Source organism: Geotrypetes seraphini, chromosome 8, assembly GCF_902459505.1.
Source record: "Geotrypetes seraphini chromosome 8, aGeoSer1.1, whole genome shotgun sequence".
Taxonomy (NCBI): domain Eukaryota; kingdom Metazoa; phylum Chordata; class Amphibia; order Gymnophiona; family Dermophiidae; genus Geotrypetes; species Geotrypetes seraphini.
The window spans coordinates 56,883,657-56,898,975 of record NC_047091.1 but is presented as its reverse complement, the minus strand read 5'-3'; the positions used below and the strand labels follow the sequence as shown (position 1 = coordinate 56,898,975).

General features: G+C 44.9%; 1 protein-coding gene across 2 annotated transcripts in view; it reads right to left on the bottom strand.

Moving 5' to 3' along the window:
* LOC117365082 (cytochrome P450 2G1-like) overlaps nucleotides 1–14,544 on the bottom strand; it is a 50,784-nt gene extending 36,240 nt beyond the window's left edge. The window contains exon 1 of one of the 2 annotated variants that reach the window (XM_033955009.1): nucleotides 14,215–14,544. In XM_033955009.1, the coding sequence (XP_033810900.1) occupies nucleotides 14,215–14,394 (180 nt within the window). In that variant the 5' untranslated portion in view covers nucleotides 14,395–14,544. Of the gene's footprint in view, nucleotides 1–12,732; nucleotides 12,832–14,214 lie in introns of those variants that run through there. The other variant, XM_033955010.1, reaches the window with a different exon arrangement.
* Between the last annotated feature and the right edge of the window lie 775 nt (nucleotides 14,545–15,319).

Below are 15,319 nucleotides of genomic sequence, written 5' to 3'. Positions count from 1 at the left end.
TTACAATGAGCCGAGCCTGAGGGGCAAGATATAAACTGCGTACCCACTCCAAAAAAGTGCCTTCCAATCCATAGCATCCCATGATCCAAAAAAGATAGGACCAGGAGATGCTATCGAACGCTTTTTCCATATCCAGGCCCATGATAGCTGCCCTGCTATCCCCTCCTCTCCGAGAGTAAATAGCCATCAATGCTCTGGTCAGATTCATAGAAGCGTATCTACCAGATACAAAGCCCGCCTGGTCCTCATGGATAAGGAGATGTAGAAAGGTGTTCAAACGTTTCGTGAGCAGCGCATCCAGCAGTTTTACGTCCTGGTTAAGAAGCGATATGGGTCTGTAAGAGCCCACCTGAGATGGGTCCTTGTCAGTTTGGGCAATCAAACAACACGGGCCAGATTGTAACGGTCCAGGCCTTTCTGGGAATGCATGGTATTATAAGCCGCACTCAGGGACGGTGAGATAATATCCGAAAGAATCTTAAAATATTCAGGTCCATAACCATCAGGGCCAGGAGATTTAGTTAGTTTAAGCTCTTTAATACCCGTTTCCACCTCCAAACGCGTAATGGGGGCATTCAGAACCTGGAGCTGTTCTTGCATAAGTTTAGGAATTATGACGTCCTGAAAGAATATGTCCCGATTCTCCTCTGTATAAGGCCTGTGAGCATACAACTCTTTGTAGTAGGTCACGAACTGCTGATGGATAGTAGCTTCTGTTGTGTGCTTATGACCATGTTGGTCTGTGATAGAAGTAATCACCTAGCATTTACGAGATGGACGGACCAACTTAGCCAGCAAGCTACCCACCTCCCCCCCCCATCGGTGAAGTCTATAGTGACAGAAATAGATATCACGTTCGGCCCGGGCTGTAAGAATAGTATCAACCTGTTGCAGGAACTCACGCAGTCTAGATCTGTCCGTGTTCGGCAGGCTTCGCTGGTGTTGCCTACGCAACTGGTGCATCTCCCCAGATAACAGCTGCAGTTCCGTCTCTTGTTGCCTTTTCTTACCCGCAACATATACTATGATAGCTTCTCGCAATACCACTTTGGAGTCCTCCCAAAAGAGGCCCAGGTCGAGATCAGGTGCATAATTATCACCGTAGTATTCCAACCATTTATCCCACAAATACCTGTGAAAGCAAGGTCCTTGTATACAGAACAAGGGAATCGCCAAATCTTTTCAGTAGGATCTGATGTTATCTGGAGAGATAGCATCACGGGAGAGTGATCCAATAGGGGAACCTCCACAATGTCTATGTTGGCTACCGCAGCCAGCAAAGAAGGGGATAATAGAAAGTAATCTAGATGGGTATAAATATTGTAAGGGTTAGAGAAAAAGGTATAAGTGTGTTCTGTAGGGTACAACAAATGGCAGATATCTAAAAGCCCGAGTTGTTGAGTCAGAAAGATTACCCCTTTACTGCCATGTCCCTGGGGAAAGCTCTTCGGGGGGGGGGGGGAACAATCCTGAGTGGGATCAGCCGTGATATTGAAGTCCCCGCCCAGAACGATTTGGTAGCCCGGGTAATGTGTCAGCCTTGCCAGCAGCCCTGAAAACAAAATGATGAGTGTAAATATTAGGGGCATATACATTACACAGCAACAGCTTATGTCCCCAAAGCTCCCCAAGGACCAGCACAAATCTACCCTCCCTATCCTGAAGGACTTTATGCATGTGAAAGGGTAGCTGCCTGTGGACCAAAATCCCTACGTTGACAGCTGCTATAGGATAAGTAGTACACCTCTCCAACCCAGTCCCTTCTCAGTTTCTGATGTTCTACTATGTTGAGGTGTGTTTCTTGTAGGAAGGCAATATCAACCTGCTCCTTGGGAAACCATGTCAGTACAAATGGCACCATGTCCGTTCCTTGGACACCATCTTGCGGTGTCCCTCAGGGATCACCCCTATCCCCTAATCTCTTTAACATCTATAAGTCCTCCCTGAAACTCCTCCAATTATCCCCCCTTGAAACAATCTACACATACGCTGATGACATCCTTGTCCTCCTTGAGACAGACCAGAACCTCACCAACCTCCACGAGAACATTACAGCTTGCATAATGAGACTCCATTCCTGGTCCTTCTCGGTACAGATGAAATTGAATGAATCAAAAACAAAATTACTCTGGCTCGGCCCAAAATTAGAACACCTGCCCACCCTCTTCGCACTATCCTCAGACGCTGCACTGCAGCTTGAGTTCTCAAGCAAGGTCCTTGGCATCATCATCGATTCTTCTCTCTCCCTCAATGACCACCTCAACTCCTTGGCTAAATCATGCTTTTCAGCCTCCACATGCTGAGGAAAGTAAGATTCTATTTTTGCCAACAACATTTCGCCGTCCTTGTCCAATCCATCATCCTCTCTAAATTAGACTACTGCAATGCCATTTACTTAAGCCTATCAAAAAAAGTCTTCAAAAACTTCAGCTAATCCAGAATACTGCAGCCAAGTTGATCTTTGCAAAATGCAAGTCTGACCATGTCTCTCCACTCCTAGCCAAACTTCATTGGCTCCCAGTGATTTCCAGAATCCATTTCAAATGCTCCTGCCTGGCTTTTAAGATCATTCACGGCATCCTTCCTCCCTTAATTCCACTATCTTATAACTCCTCGAGTCCTGACTCTACCAGATCTGCCTAAAGGTATAAATTATCCTTTCCCTCTCTACACGGTATTCGCTATGCAGGCAAACTGGGAAAATCCCTTCTCTTCAGAATCACAGGTCTTTGGAACGACCTTACTACCCCTCTGCGGAACCTGGGCTCCCTCCAATTATTCCGCAAGCAACTGAAAACCTGGCTTTTCACTAAAATGTAATTCTATCCCCCCTTACTCTTCTATTCTGTATATAAGTTCATGTAAACCTCTTCCTATATTTTAAGTTCTTGTAAACCGTGTCAAGCTGTACAACATCCATGGAGATGATGCAGTATATAAACTTAAGGTTTAGTTTAGTTTAGTTTAGTTTAGTACCTTCTTACGCTTGATAGAGGAGTGGATCCCATCCACTTTAAGTGTGGAGAGTTTTAATTTAACCATATTCTACTTGCCCATCAGTGTAAATGAAAAAGCACTTCCATCTCAAATGTAGTGAGAGAAGGCCCTCCCAACCAGGTCCTCCACCCCTCCAGTCATATAGGGAAACAGGCACTCCTGAAATCGCTGAAGTTTGCAGAGCAATGAAACTGGCAAAACACAGCATCCCCACTCCCAAGCCACCACACTCACACCCTACACACACTTCCCCAGCCATACCCACCCGCTCGAAACACTCTCCACCCGACACACTCCCTACCCTTCCTCTCTCCACCTCCTCACCCTCCCAAAAAAACCCACCTTCTATTCAGCCCCAAACCCTCTCCAAAGACCAAAACAGCAAAGAAACCCTGAGCCCTCCCCCCTAAATGAACAAGGTATCAGCAAGGTATCAGCACTTGTCAGCGTAGGATATGCCTAGCCCAGAAACCAAAGCACACAAAGAGTTAGAAAGAGACACCAGGCTTGGACCAGGCAAATATGCTTTTAGGGCTAGCCCTCCCAGGCTGGAGTCTGGGTGACAAATAATCGCCAGCGTCCCTGCTCAGCGAAATCCACTGAGCATGATCCAACTTAGAGAGTCCACCAGACAACAGGCAAGGTCAAAGTATGAAGAATATTTAGAGGGCTTAGTATGCCAGAGATGGAGTAATTACTACATTTTTGAGAATAGCCAGGTTTTCAGATGCTTGCGGAAATATTGGAGAGAGCTCAGGTTCCAAAGAGGGGAGGTAAGGTTGTTCCAGAGCTCAGTGATTCTCAAGAGGAGGGAGGTCCCTAGTTTTCCTGCATGGGAAATGCCTTTTAATGAGGGGAAGGATAGTTTTAATTTGTCAGTGAGTCTGGTGGTATTAGGGTTTGAGGAGTTCCAAGAAAGAGGGATAAAGGGAGGAAGGATTCTGTGTAGGATTTTGAAAGCTAGACAGGTGCATTTAAAGTGGACCCTGGCGATTATCAGAAGCCAATGAAGCTTGGACAGGAGCAGAGAGACATGGTCAAATTTACTTTTTGCGAAGATAAGCTTAGCCGCAGCATTCTGAATCCGCTGAAGTCTATGAAGGTTTTTCTTAGTTAGGCTTAAGTAGATAGAGTTGCAATAGTCCAATCTGGAAAGGATGATGGATTGGACAAGGACGGTAAAGTGTTTTTGATGGAAACAGGATCTTACTTTCCTCAGCATGTGAAGGCTGAAAAAGCATTTTTTTACCAAGGAATTGAGGTGGTCATTGAAGGACAGTGTAGAATCAATGATGATGTCCAGAACATTGCTTGAGAACTCAAGCTGCAGAGTGGAGCCAGAGGGCAGTGGGATGGAGTTGGGTAGTTGGTCTAGTTTTGGGCCGAGCCAAAGTAGTTTTGTTTTAGACTCGCTCAGTTTCATTTCCACAGTGTGGGCCCAGGATTGGAGGTTCGTTATACAGGAGGATATATTCTTAGAGAGGTTGGTGAGGTTTGAATCGATCTCAAGGACGAGGATGTCATCAGCATAAGTGTAAATTGTTTCTAGGGGGGAAAGATGGAGGAGTTTTAGGGAGGACATATAGATGTTGAAAAGGATAGGAGATAGTGGTGAGCCTTGCGGGACTCCACATATCGGTTTCCAGGGGGAGGATGAGGTGCCATTCATGTTGTGATATGCAGGCTATGCCAGCTAGGGTTGATCCTAGCCCTAAGCCTGTGGCTAGAACATATGACCCTCTGTCTCAGCAGTTTAAACCTCAAGGTGGTTCTTTTCCTGACATTTTTTCCAATTCCAGAAGAGGGAGCCGGGGAGTAGAATTACAGGCTTCCCCTCCCCCTTTCCTGCCCAAGGCTTCCAACCGGAAATGTGTTCCAGCTGGGGAGATTGGGCGGGGCTGTAAACTCCTGAACCTAAAGTCTGAGCAGTTAGTAAGGGAGAAGGAGGGTTGTAGGAGAGGAAACCAGTCCCAGGAACAGTTCCCTCTGGCTAGCTCAGGACTAGGAGCTCTGCAGAACCCTGAATGGCCGGAAGGCATGGAGCTTGGAGAAGCCGATGCAGTGCTGTCTCCCAGTTGCTCTGAGGATCCCCAGGATATGGAATTGGGAGTGGAACCAATCCTGGAAGGACAACCTATGGACATAACCGTTGCCAAAGCAGTGCCCGGTCGACCTGACTAAGAGGTACAGCTATTTCAGTGAACTTTGGGATACTGAATTGTTTTGCATCTTTCTGGCTTTGTGTTTGTTTTGCCAGTGTGGTGGGGGGAATTTTGCCCCACGTTTGAGGTGGGATTGAGGGCTCTTTAATGTGGCATATATCAGCACGTGGAGCACACCACCTGGCCAGCCTTACTACCGGCTGACATAGTGCAGTGTTGAGACACTGCTCCTTTTGGGACATATTTTGTGTTCTAAAGAAAAGCAAAAAGACTGTTTGTATTTTTCTGCGTAGTGCAGCCAAGGACTTTAAAGTTAAGACTCCTGAGTGCAGAGTCTTCCCTTTTCCTTTCTTTTGGAGCTGTTTGGATTTATGATTTTTGGCAATATGTGACTATAACATTATGCTGTTTTCTTTCTTGTTTGGAAAGCTCCTTGATTTATTTAAAGTATTCAGAACCAAGTGTGTTGGCCCCTGCCTATAGTGGAACTTAATAAATCCAGTCCGGATTTTCATTTTGGCTCCTCTGGGTTTTTTTGGTGTTGGGGAAAATCCTGAATACGTATATCCTGACATTCCTTGTGTATCCTACCTTAGGTCACAAGAGCATAATTATCGTCCCTGCATTCCTGGGCCTCCTGCCTAAGGGTGCGGACGACAATGTTGACAGTGTAAGAACGAGAACGTAGGAATTTTGAGAACCAGTCTAGGACTGTGGAGTTAATGCCTATCTCAGAGAGTTGGTAAACAAGAATATTATGATGGACAACGTCGAAAGCAGCGGAAAGGTCAAATTGTAGGAGGACGGCGAGCTTATTTCGAGAATGAAGTTGTTGAACCTTTGAGATTAAGGAGGTCAATAGGGATTTGGTGCTGAAGTTGGGACGAAAACCATATTGGTAAGATAGGAGAATAGAGAATCTCTCTAAGTATGATGAGAGTTGGGTAGATATGATGGACTCTAGCATCTTGGTTAGGAGAGGAATATTAACTATTGGGCGAGAGCTGGATGGTGTGGAAGGGTCTAGGTCAGATTTTTTTCAGTAGTGAGGTCAAGGCAATATGATCCATTTCTGGGGAAAAAAGGCCCGAATGTAGGGCGGAGTTTATGAGTTTGGTAATAGATGAGATGACCTGAGCAGGGATTTTCTCGTATAGGTAGGAGAGGAATGGGTCCAAGGAACAGTTGCAGGATTTCAGTTTGAGGCAGAGTTTGAAGACCAGGGATTTGGATACGTGCTCAAAGGTAGTCCAGGATCTGTTGATTGGGATAGGTTTGGAGATTATTAGGGTAGAATTGGAGTCGGTGGGTATCATAGAGTTGTAGGAGACTCCAGGTGGGAAGGAGCATCTCAAGGTAGAGACCTTTTCGTTAAAGAATTTTACCAGAACATCGGCTGAGGGAGAGGAGGAGAACAAGGTGGAGTCTTTTTTGGAAGTTAAGGAGCGCCAGATGTTGAATAGTGTACTACTCTGGTTGTTGAATCTGGAGATTTTTTCACCGTAGAAGTTCTTCCTTGCTTTTTTAGTACTCTATTGTACAACTTAATATTGACTCTGCAGGACTGTCTATCTATAGGGGATTTAGATTTTTTCCATTTGCGCTCCAGAGCTCGACATTTCTGCTTTAATTCTGTGTGATATGGGAGGTACCAAAAGGCCTTACGGGAGTAGGAGATGGATTTAGTGGAAAGAGGGGCGAGGAAGTGGTAGGTGGACTCGGAGAGAGCGACCCAGTTTTGCCAGTTAGCTTCTGAGTCTGCAGGCTTAGGAGCGGAGAATAGGTTGAGAAATTTAGTCCAGAACAGATCGCTCGTAATTTTTATACGGAAGGTAATGGAATTGGAAATGCGGGGTGGAGCCCCAAGATGTGACATGAAGATGGGGAGACAGAAAGCCCCTAAGAAGTGGTTGGACCAGGGGACATGTTCCCAGCGAGTGTCATCGGCTGAAGTTTTGTAAGCGGTAAGATCGAGGAAACTAATGAGGTCTAGTGTGTGCCCCTTTTCATGGGTTGGGGATGGTGCAGGGTGGGGGGAAACCAAGGGAGGTGATGAAGCTAATAAATTCAGTCGTATCCTTGCTGGTGATGTCATCTAGGTGGAGATTGATGTCCCCAATGATCAGTAATCTTTGAAATTTGAGGAAGGCGTTTGTTATGGTCTCGAGAACGAGTTCGGAGGATTTGTTCCATGGGGTAGGTGGGCGATAAAGAAGCAGGATACCCAGCCTATTGAAGGGAAACCCCTCTCTGCTCATCTGGTGGTTTCCAGATTCATAAAAGGACTTTTCAATGTCAAATCTCCTCTCAAACCGCCTTCAGTGGTTTGGGACCTCAATATTGTTCTTGCTCAATTGATGAAGCCTCCATTTGAACCAATGTCTACGGCTCATCTGAAGTATCTCATTTGGAAAGTGGTGTTTCTCATTGCCCTCACGTCTGCTCGAAGAGTTAGTGAGCTGCAAGCTTTAGTTGCTGATCGACCTTTCACTGTGTTCCATCATGACAAGGTGGTCCTCCATACTCATCCTAAATTCCTACCTAAAGTGGTTTTGAATTTCATCTCAACCAATCCATTGTTCTTCCAGTGTTCTTTCCAAAGCCTCATTCTCATCATGGAGAATCAGCTATTCTATTTGGCTCTCTATTTGGAACGCACCAAACCACATAGAACTGCTCCTCAACTTTTTGTCTCCTTCGATTCAAACAAGTTGGGACATCCAATCTCTAAGCATACCATCTCCAACTGGATGGCTGCTTGTATCTCCTTCTGCTATGCCCAGGCTAGATTAACACTACAGAGTAGAGTCACAGCCCATAAAGTCAGAGCAATGTCAGCTTCAATAGCTTTCCTCAGATCTACACCTATTGAGGACATTTGCAAAGCTGCCACTTGGTCCTCTGTTCATACTTTCACTTCTCACTATTGTCTGGATGTTTTCTCCAGACGGGATGGCCATTTTGGCCAGAGAGTATTACAAAGTTTATTCTCCTAATTTACCAACACACCCACCATCCCATTCTGGTTAGCTTGGAGGTCACCCATTTGTGGGAATAAGCTGCCTGCTTGTCCTGGGATAAAGCTCAGTTACTTACCGTAACAGGGGTTATCATGGACAGCGGGCAGCTATTCTCACAACCCACCCACCTCCCCTGGTTGGCTTCTCTGCTAGCTATCTGAACTGAGGAGACGCGCCCTGCGCTGGGCGGGAAGGCACTCGTGCAAACTTCTAGTTTCTACAAGCAAGTCTGCTTGCGAGGCTTCTGCATCCGGGCTCCGTAAGTGGCGTCACCCATATGTGAGAATAGCTGCCTGCTGTCCCTGGATAACTCCTGTTACAGTAAGTAACTGTGCTTTCTTGCCCTGGAGAATCAGCTTTTCATACTGTGGACTGTAAATGTGCTTTGGCCTTCTACTTGGAACTTTGTCTCTTTCGATCCAAACAAGTTGGGACATCCAATTTCTAAGCATACCATCTCCAATTGGATGGCTGCTTGTATCTCTTTCTGCTATGCCCAGGCTGGATTGCATTTACAGAGTCGAGTCACAGCCCACAAAGTCAGAGCCATGGCGGCTTCAGTAGCTTTCCTCAGATCCACTCCTATTGAGGAAATTTGCAAAGCTGCCACCTGGTCCTCGGTTCATACTTTCACCTCTCATTATTGTCTGGATGTTTTCTCCAGATGGGATAGCCATTTTGGCCAGAGAGTGTTAAAAAATTTATTCTCCTAAACTGCCAATGCTCCCACCATCCCATTCTGGTTAGCTTGGAGGTCATCCATATGTGAGAATAGGCTGCCTGCTTTTCCTGGGATAAATCACAGTTACTTACTGTACTAGTTGCTATCCAGGGACAGCAGGCAGCTAGTCTCACAACCCACCCACCTCCCCTGATTGGCTTCTATGCTAGCTATCTGAACTGAGGAGACTCGCCCTGTGCTGGGCGAGAAGGCACTCGTGCAGTGCGGCTGACTCGAAACTTCTGAAGTTTACTACAAGCAAGTATGCTTGAGAGGCTGTCCGCATCCTGGCTCCATGGATGACATCACCCATATGTAAAAAAAGCTGTCTGCTGTCCCTGGATAACAACTATTACGATAAGTATCTGTGCTGTCTTTGTTTTGTGTGTGAAGAAGTCATTTAAAGTTGTTTTATGTGCAGTAGTAATGGGAGGTGGAGATATCGGGGGGGGGGGGGGGTATCAGGGGGAAGGTGCAGAGAGGAAAGGGGATCAGGGGCCACCTCCTTAATTTCTGCCCTAGTCTCCAGAATGTCTAAAACTAGCTCTGTTTGGGATTACATAAGAACATAAGAATTGCCGCTGCTGGATCAGACCAGTGGTCCATCGTGCCCAGCAGTCCGCTCACGCGGCGGCCCTCTAGTCAAAGACCAGTGCCCTAACTGAGACTAACCCTACCTGCATACCTGACACAGTGAAAGTGTTCAAGGGAGTCGTACAGGACAGCCTCACCACAGTAAAAGTGGACTTGGACCAGATTTACCACCAGATCGACAAACTTAAAAATGATAAATCTCCTGGATTCATCCGAGAGTCCTAAAAGAACTGAAATTTGAAATCGGAGAACTATTGGAAAAACTTGCCAACCTGTCAATCAAAACAGGACAGATACCAGACGACTTGAAGATAGCGAACGCCACGCTGATATTTAAAAAAGGATCGAGAGGAGTGCCAGGCAAATACAGACCTGTGTGTCTCACGTCTGTCCCTGGAAAGATGGTTGAGGTGCTGATCAAAGATAGCATAGTCCGGCACCTAGACACACACGACCTGATGAGAGCCAGTCAACATGGGTTCAGGAAAGGGAAATCATGTTTGACGAACCTACTTCAATTTTTTGAGACAGTGAAAAGACAAATTGATAGTGGAGAACCGGTGGATATTGTATACTTGGACTTTCAGAAAGCGTTCGACAAGGTTCCACATGTAAGACTTCTCAGGAAACTACAAGGCCATGGAATAGAGGGAGATATACTAAGATGGATAGGCAAATTGCTAGAGAACAGAAAACAGAGAGTGGGCATAAATGGGAAGTTCTCAGAATGGGAAAAAGTGACTAGCGGTGTACCCTAGGGCTCGGTACTTGGACCCATCTTATTTAATATTTTCGTAAATGACCTAGAAAAAGGAACATCCAGTGAAATCATCAAGTTTGCAGATAACACAAAGCTATGCCGGGCAATCAGATCGCAGAAGGACAGCGAGGAACTCCAGAGCGACTTGAATCAATTGGAGAAGTGGGCAGATAAATGGCAGATGAAGTTTAATGTGGAAAAATGCAATTAGGCAGAAAAAACAAAGAACACAAGTATAGTATGTCAGGTGTAACTCTGGGAAAGACTGAACAGGAAAAGGACCTGGGTTTAGTGATAGATAGGACCCTGAAACCGTTGGCGCAATGTGCAGTGGCAGCGAAGAAAGCAAATAGAATGCTAGGCATGGTAAAGAAGGGAATTACGAGTAGATCAGAGAAAGTTATAATACCTCTCTACAGAGCCATGGTCAGACTGCACCTGGAATACTGTGTCCAGCATTGGTCTCCATACCTAAAGAAGGATATAAAACTGCTAGAGAGGGTGCAGAGACGAGCAACAAAGCTGGTGAAAGGTATGGAGAACCTGGACTATGAGAAACGACTTAGGAGACTGGGGTTATTCTCCCTTGAGAAGAGGAGACTGTGAGGAGATCTGATCGAGACTTTCAAAATACTGAAAGGATTCAACAAAATAGAGCAGGGGAAGCAGTTATTTACAATGTCCAATGTGACACGGACAAGAGGACATAAACAGAAGCTGAGGGGGGACAGGTCCAGGCCGTATATCAGGAAGTTCTGTTTCACGCAGCGAGTGGTGGACACCTGGAATGCTCTCCCAGAGGAAGTAACTGCAGAATCAACCGTTCTAGGATTTAAGGGTAAACTAGATGCACATCTCCTTAAGAGTGGCATAAAGTGATTCGGGTAAGGGTAAATTAGATGCACATCTCACTTGATAAGCATACGGTGATATGGCCAGGGTACACCTGGTGGGGGCCTCCGCGTGTGAGGATCACCGGACTTGATGGACCCAAAGTCTGATCCAGAGATGGCAATTCTTATGTTCTTATGTTTGTCTTGAATCCCTATGACTGCCAGTTAAGTACAAATATGCTTTGATAATTCTGCATATGTTTAACATCTGACAGCTCACCTGTATTCCTTGTGATCTTTTCTGTTGGATTTATGATCCATTATATGATTGGAAGGATTAAAAGTTTAATAAAGAAGAGATTGAGAGGATATTGGGAGTTTTTATAGACCCATGAAGCAGATTTGAGGTCTTTTTCTCCCATTTTCTTTTCTCTCTTCTTAATAAGCTGTGGTGGACAGTCACTTAACACATTAATCTAAAAAGAGAAAAAATTGGGTACCGAAGAGATGTGTGTCCATTTAAGTGTATTTATGAGTGGATATTTGGTTTGAATGCTGATTAAGAAAGACACTCAATCTCCAGAGAAATTTTGAGGTGGGATATATTTAAACACCCCAGCCAGTTTTTACAAAAAATACTGACCTTAGAGTTTAACTATTGACCTGTGATTTATGAGATTAAATTTTGAAATATGCTTCTCTGTTTCCCTATTCTTATCAGCCTACATATTCACAAGATCCTCTGCATTCTTCTACTTCCCTTGCCTACATTCTTCCCCCACAACAAGGTATCCAGCATCTTTCCTTCCCTATCTCCCTTCCCTGAAGTGTTCAGTATCTCGCCTAGTGCTGCCCGATTCATGGAAAAAATTTTCAATTCGATTTGCTTTTCCTGCCCAATCAGGTGTTTTCTTTCTAACATCCTGGCAGGTTTATTTTGTAGCCCACCCACCCCCTTTTCTATCTGCAATCCCATGCTGGCGCTGTGGTGTAAATAAAATAAACAAGAAACACTTTTTCTCTCTGTTAGGTCCTAACTCATGCTCGTTGTCTAACACCAGCTCTGGCAGGATACACATTTCAAATGTGACATATTGTAATCACAAAATAGAAAATAAAAATATTTTTTTTTGACCTTTCATTGCCATATTCAACATTTGTTTCTTTCCCACTGTCTACCATCTCTCTCTCTCTCTCTCTCTCTCTTTCTCCCTGCTTTGTGCCTTGGGTCTCTATTCCTCTCCATGCAGCATCTTTCCCTTCTTCCCCTCCATTATGATGTGCAACATTTCTTTCTCTCTCCCCATGCACCATCTCTCCCTGCCCGCCATCCTATGCCCAACATTTCTCCCTTTCTCTTCTTCATACATCTCTATTTCCTCTCCACCATATGCAGGATTTCTCCCTCTCACATCTTTCTACCTCTTCCCTCCCTTCTTCTTCTCCGCCCCAAAAATTCTTTCTCCCTCGTCTCTCCCTCCATGTGCAATATCTTTCCTCCCCTTCCATTCCCCTGAGCAGCAGCTTTCCCCCACCACCCATTCACCTATGTACAAGCTTTCCATCTCTACCACCCTCCCATCCCCCTGCACAATAGTTTTCCCTCCCTCCCTACCATACCACTGTGCAGAAACACCTCACTGACTCTTCCACTGTGAGACCTGATATCCTTCCGAGGCCTCCTAAAGCAGCAGCTGCGGCAGTGGTGGACAGTCAGCAGCGGCATCGCTCTGAACAGGCTACTCGTGACCTGCTTCCCTCTGCCGTGTCAGTGATGCAGCAGAGGAAAGGCTACGGTGGGGCAGGGCATGAGCAGCCTATTCAGAATGATGCCGCTGTTGACCACCCACAGCTTCTGCTTTAGGAGGCTTCAGAGGTATGTTAGGTCTCCGGGGGTTGGGGAGTGTTCTTCACTGAATCGTTGAGTCTGATTTCTTGGACAATGAATCCATTCAAATTGATTCACCAAAGTGAATCGGTGAATCAGGCAGCACTCATCTTGCATCTATAGTATTGCAACATAATTATTTTAAGTTTGACCAATGGATGTTTTTAGAGACTTGGGGAACTACTATGAGAGCTTGTTTATATGTGGCCAGATTCGAGGAACAGTTTTTGTATACCTTGGATTTCATTAAACATCTACCTATATTGTTAGAAGTGCTACATAGACAATATTTTTTGTAATTTGGACAGCATTGAGTGGATTTTCTCAAGTTGCTAATACAAGCTTATGCTTTCAACTTATTTACAAACAGGAGGACTGCAAACAGGGTGGCTGTAAATGAGCTCAGAGGCATCTTTAAAGGCTTCAAGACTTCCATTACTTGAGTCAAGTTTGTCCAATCTTAACACCACAGGGAACTTTCATTGCCAGTCTCAGAATCTGATTCCATCTGATGGAGGGCTACTTAGTGCTCCGTTAACCTAAATAAGGTTAAATTTGAACTGTCCAGCTTCAGATAGATGGAATTCTATCTATTGTCTACCTTCTGAATGAGCTGGTGGGGCAGAAGTATCCCTGATGCTTCCTGCCTCTTAAGCAACCCATATCCACTTCTCACACTTTAGTGAAATTACCCAACATTTATCTGCACTTTTTGATTAGTAGCTTCAGGACATGCTGCCAATCCCATGGTCCCCAGGCTCAGAGAATCGCATTACCAGGTGCAACAATCTCATCAAAGCCCCACTTCTTCACTGTATTAACCATGCTCTCATCACTGTTGGAAAATATTCAGGAGCCACTGTAGTTCCTCTCTTGTCTATTTGCCAGCCCTCCATCATTGCCCTTATGTCTACTAAAGTGTGTGCTGAGATAAGACTATCGTCCATCACCTGGGTGTGTGGCACAGCCCACTTTACCAGCTGCTGGTGCATTTTGGGCACATTCCTACCAGTAATATGGAAACAGAAGCGACTATGAAATTCACAAGAGGATAACATTTACAGGTTAAAACAAACCATTTTTCTTTCACATTGCTACTGTTGGAGTTTCTGCCAGGTACAGTGACCTTGATTGGCCTCTGTAGGAAACAGGAGACTAGGCTGGATGGACCATTGGTCTGACCCAGTATGGCTGATCTTATATTCACAGTAAAAGAACAAGATAGGAAACCAGACTCACCTTCATAAGAGCTTTGCCTGTTCCATTGGTTTCTATCTGTAGCAAGTTGCCTACAAAAGGAAGAGGTGTTGGACCTGGAGGAAGTTTGTGTCTTTGGAATAATGTCTTCCGTATGAACATCAGCAGCAGGCTGGAAAAACAGAAAGCAAGGAAGAAGGTCTGTACTATAGAAAAATCCATAGTATGAGAGAACAAGATTTTATTTTCTAAATCTGTATTGGATTCTCCCAGGTGTCTGATTCTGTCGTTCTTTTAAGGATCTGTGTCTTCTATACTGGCTTTCACTTCACCAGACTTTGCACAGATACCAAGTAAACCTGATGAGCTTCAACATTTCTAAATCTGCACTTCACATAGTGCAATGGGAGGGTTTTAACCTCATTTTTTCAAAGGTAAGTTATTAAAAAAAAAAGAAAAGAAAAGATTTTCTTCATTAATGTCGATGATTTTGCTCATTACCTTCCATTATAACTGACAGTATGTCACACCTATACCTCAGGTGCTGGGAACATTCCAAAAGAGTCAGTGAAAACACCAGTGACATTAATGCAGAAATTTGCAGCTTATATCATACATGGGTAGTTTGCACTGAATTCCCAGAAATCACAGATCCATAGAGGGTAATTCTGTAAGGGGGGTATTTTACTGCAGGCATTGGATTGTACAGGAGCAACTGGCACTCACTACTGTCTGATGACCCTCCTCCCCCCCGGACCACCAATGCTGTCAAAGATAGCTCCTTTGGGGCTATGCTCATGTGGGGGATTTCAACCCAGGATGGAGCTTCATCTGGGGTGGGGGTAGATCTTGAGGTAGGAAAGGACACTGCGCTGTCAGCCTGGGACCATTGGGCCATGGCTTTGTGGATCAATACTCCTGGGTGGTCAAATAACTCCAGCAAAAAGCTGAGGTTATTTTACTGTGATCTTAAAGCCCTAAAACGTCTTGTGGTGTATCACAAGTCACATTAGGGTATTTGCATAGAAATGACTTACAAAACATGCATTTGAATATTGTAGATCTCATTACTGCTTAATCTACAATGACTTAAATATGATTGTGATAATTGTAATCAGGTGGCATTAGGGCCTTGAAATTGTGTTAA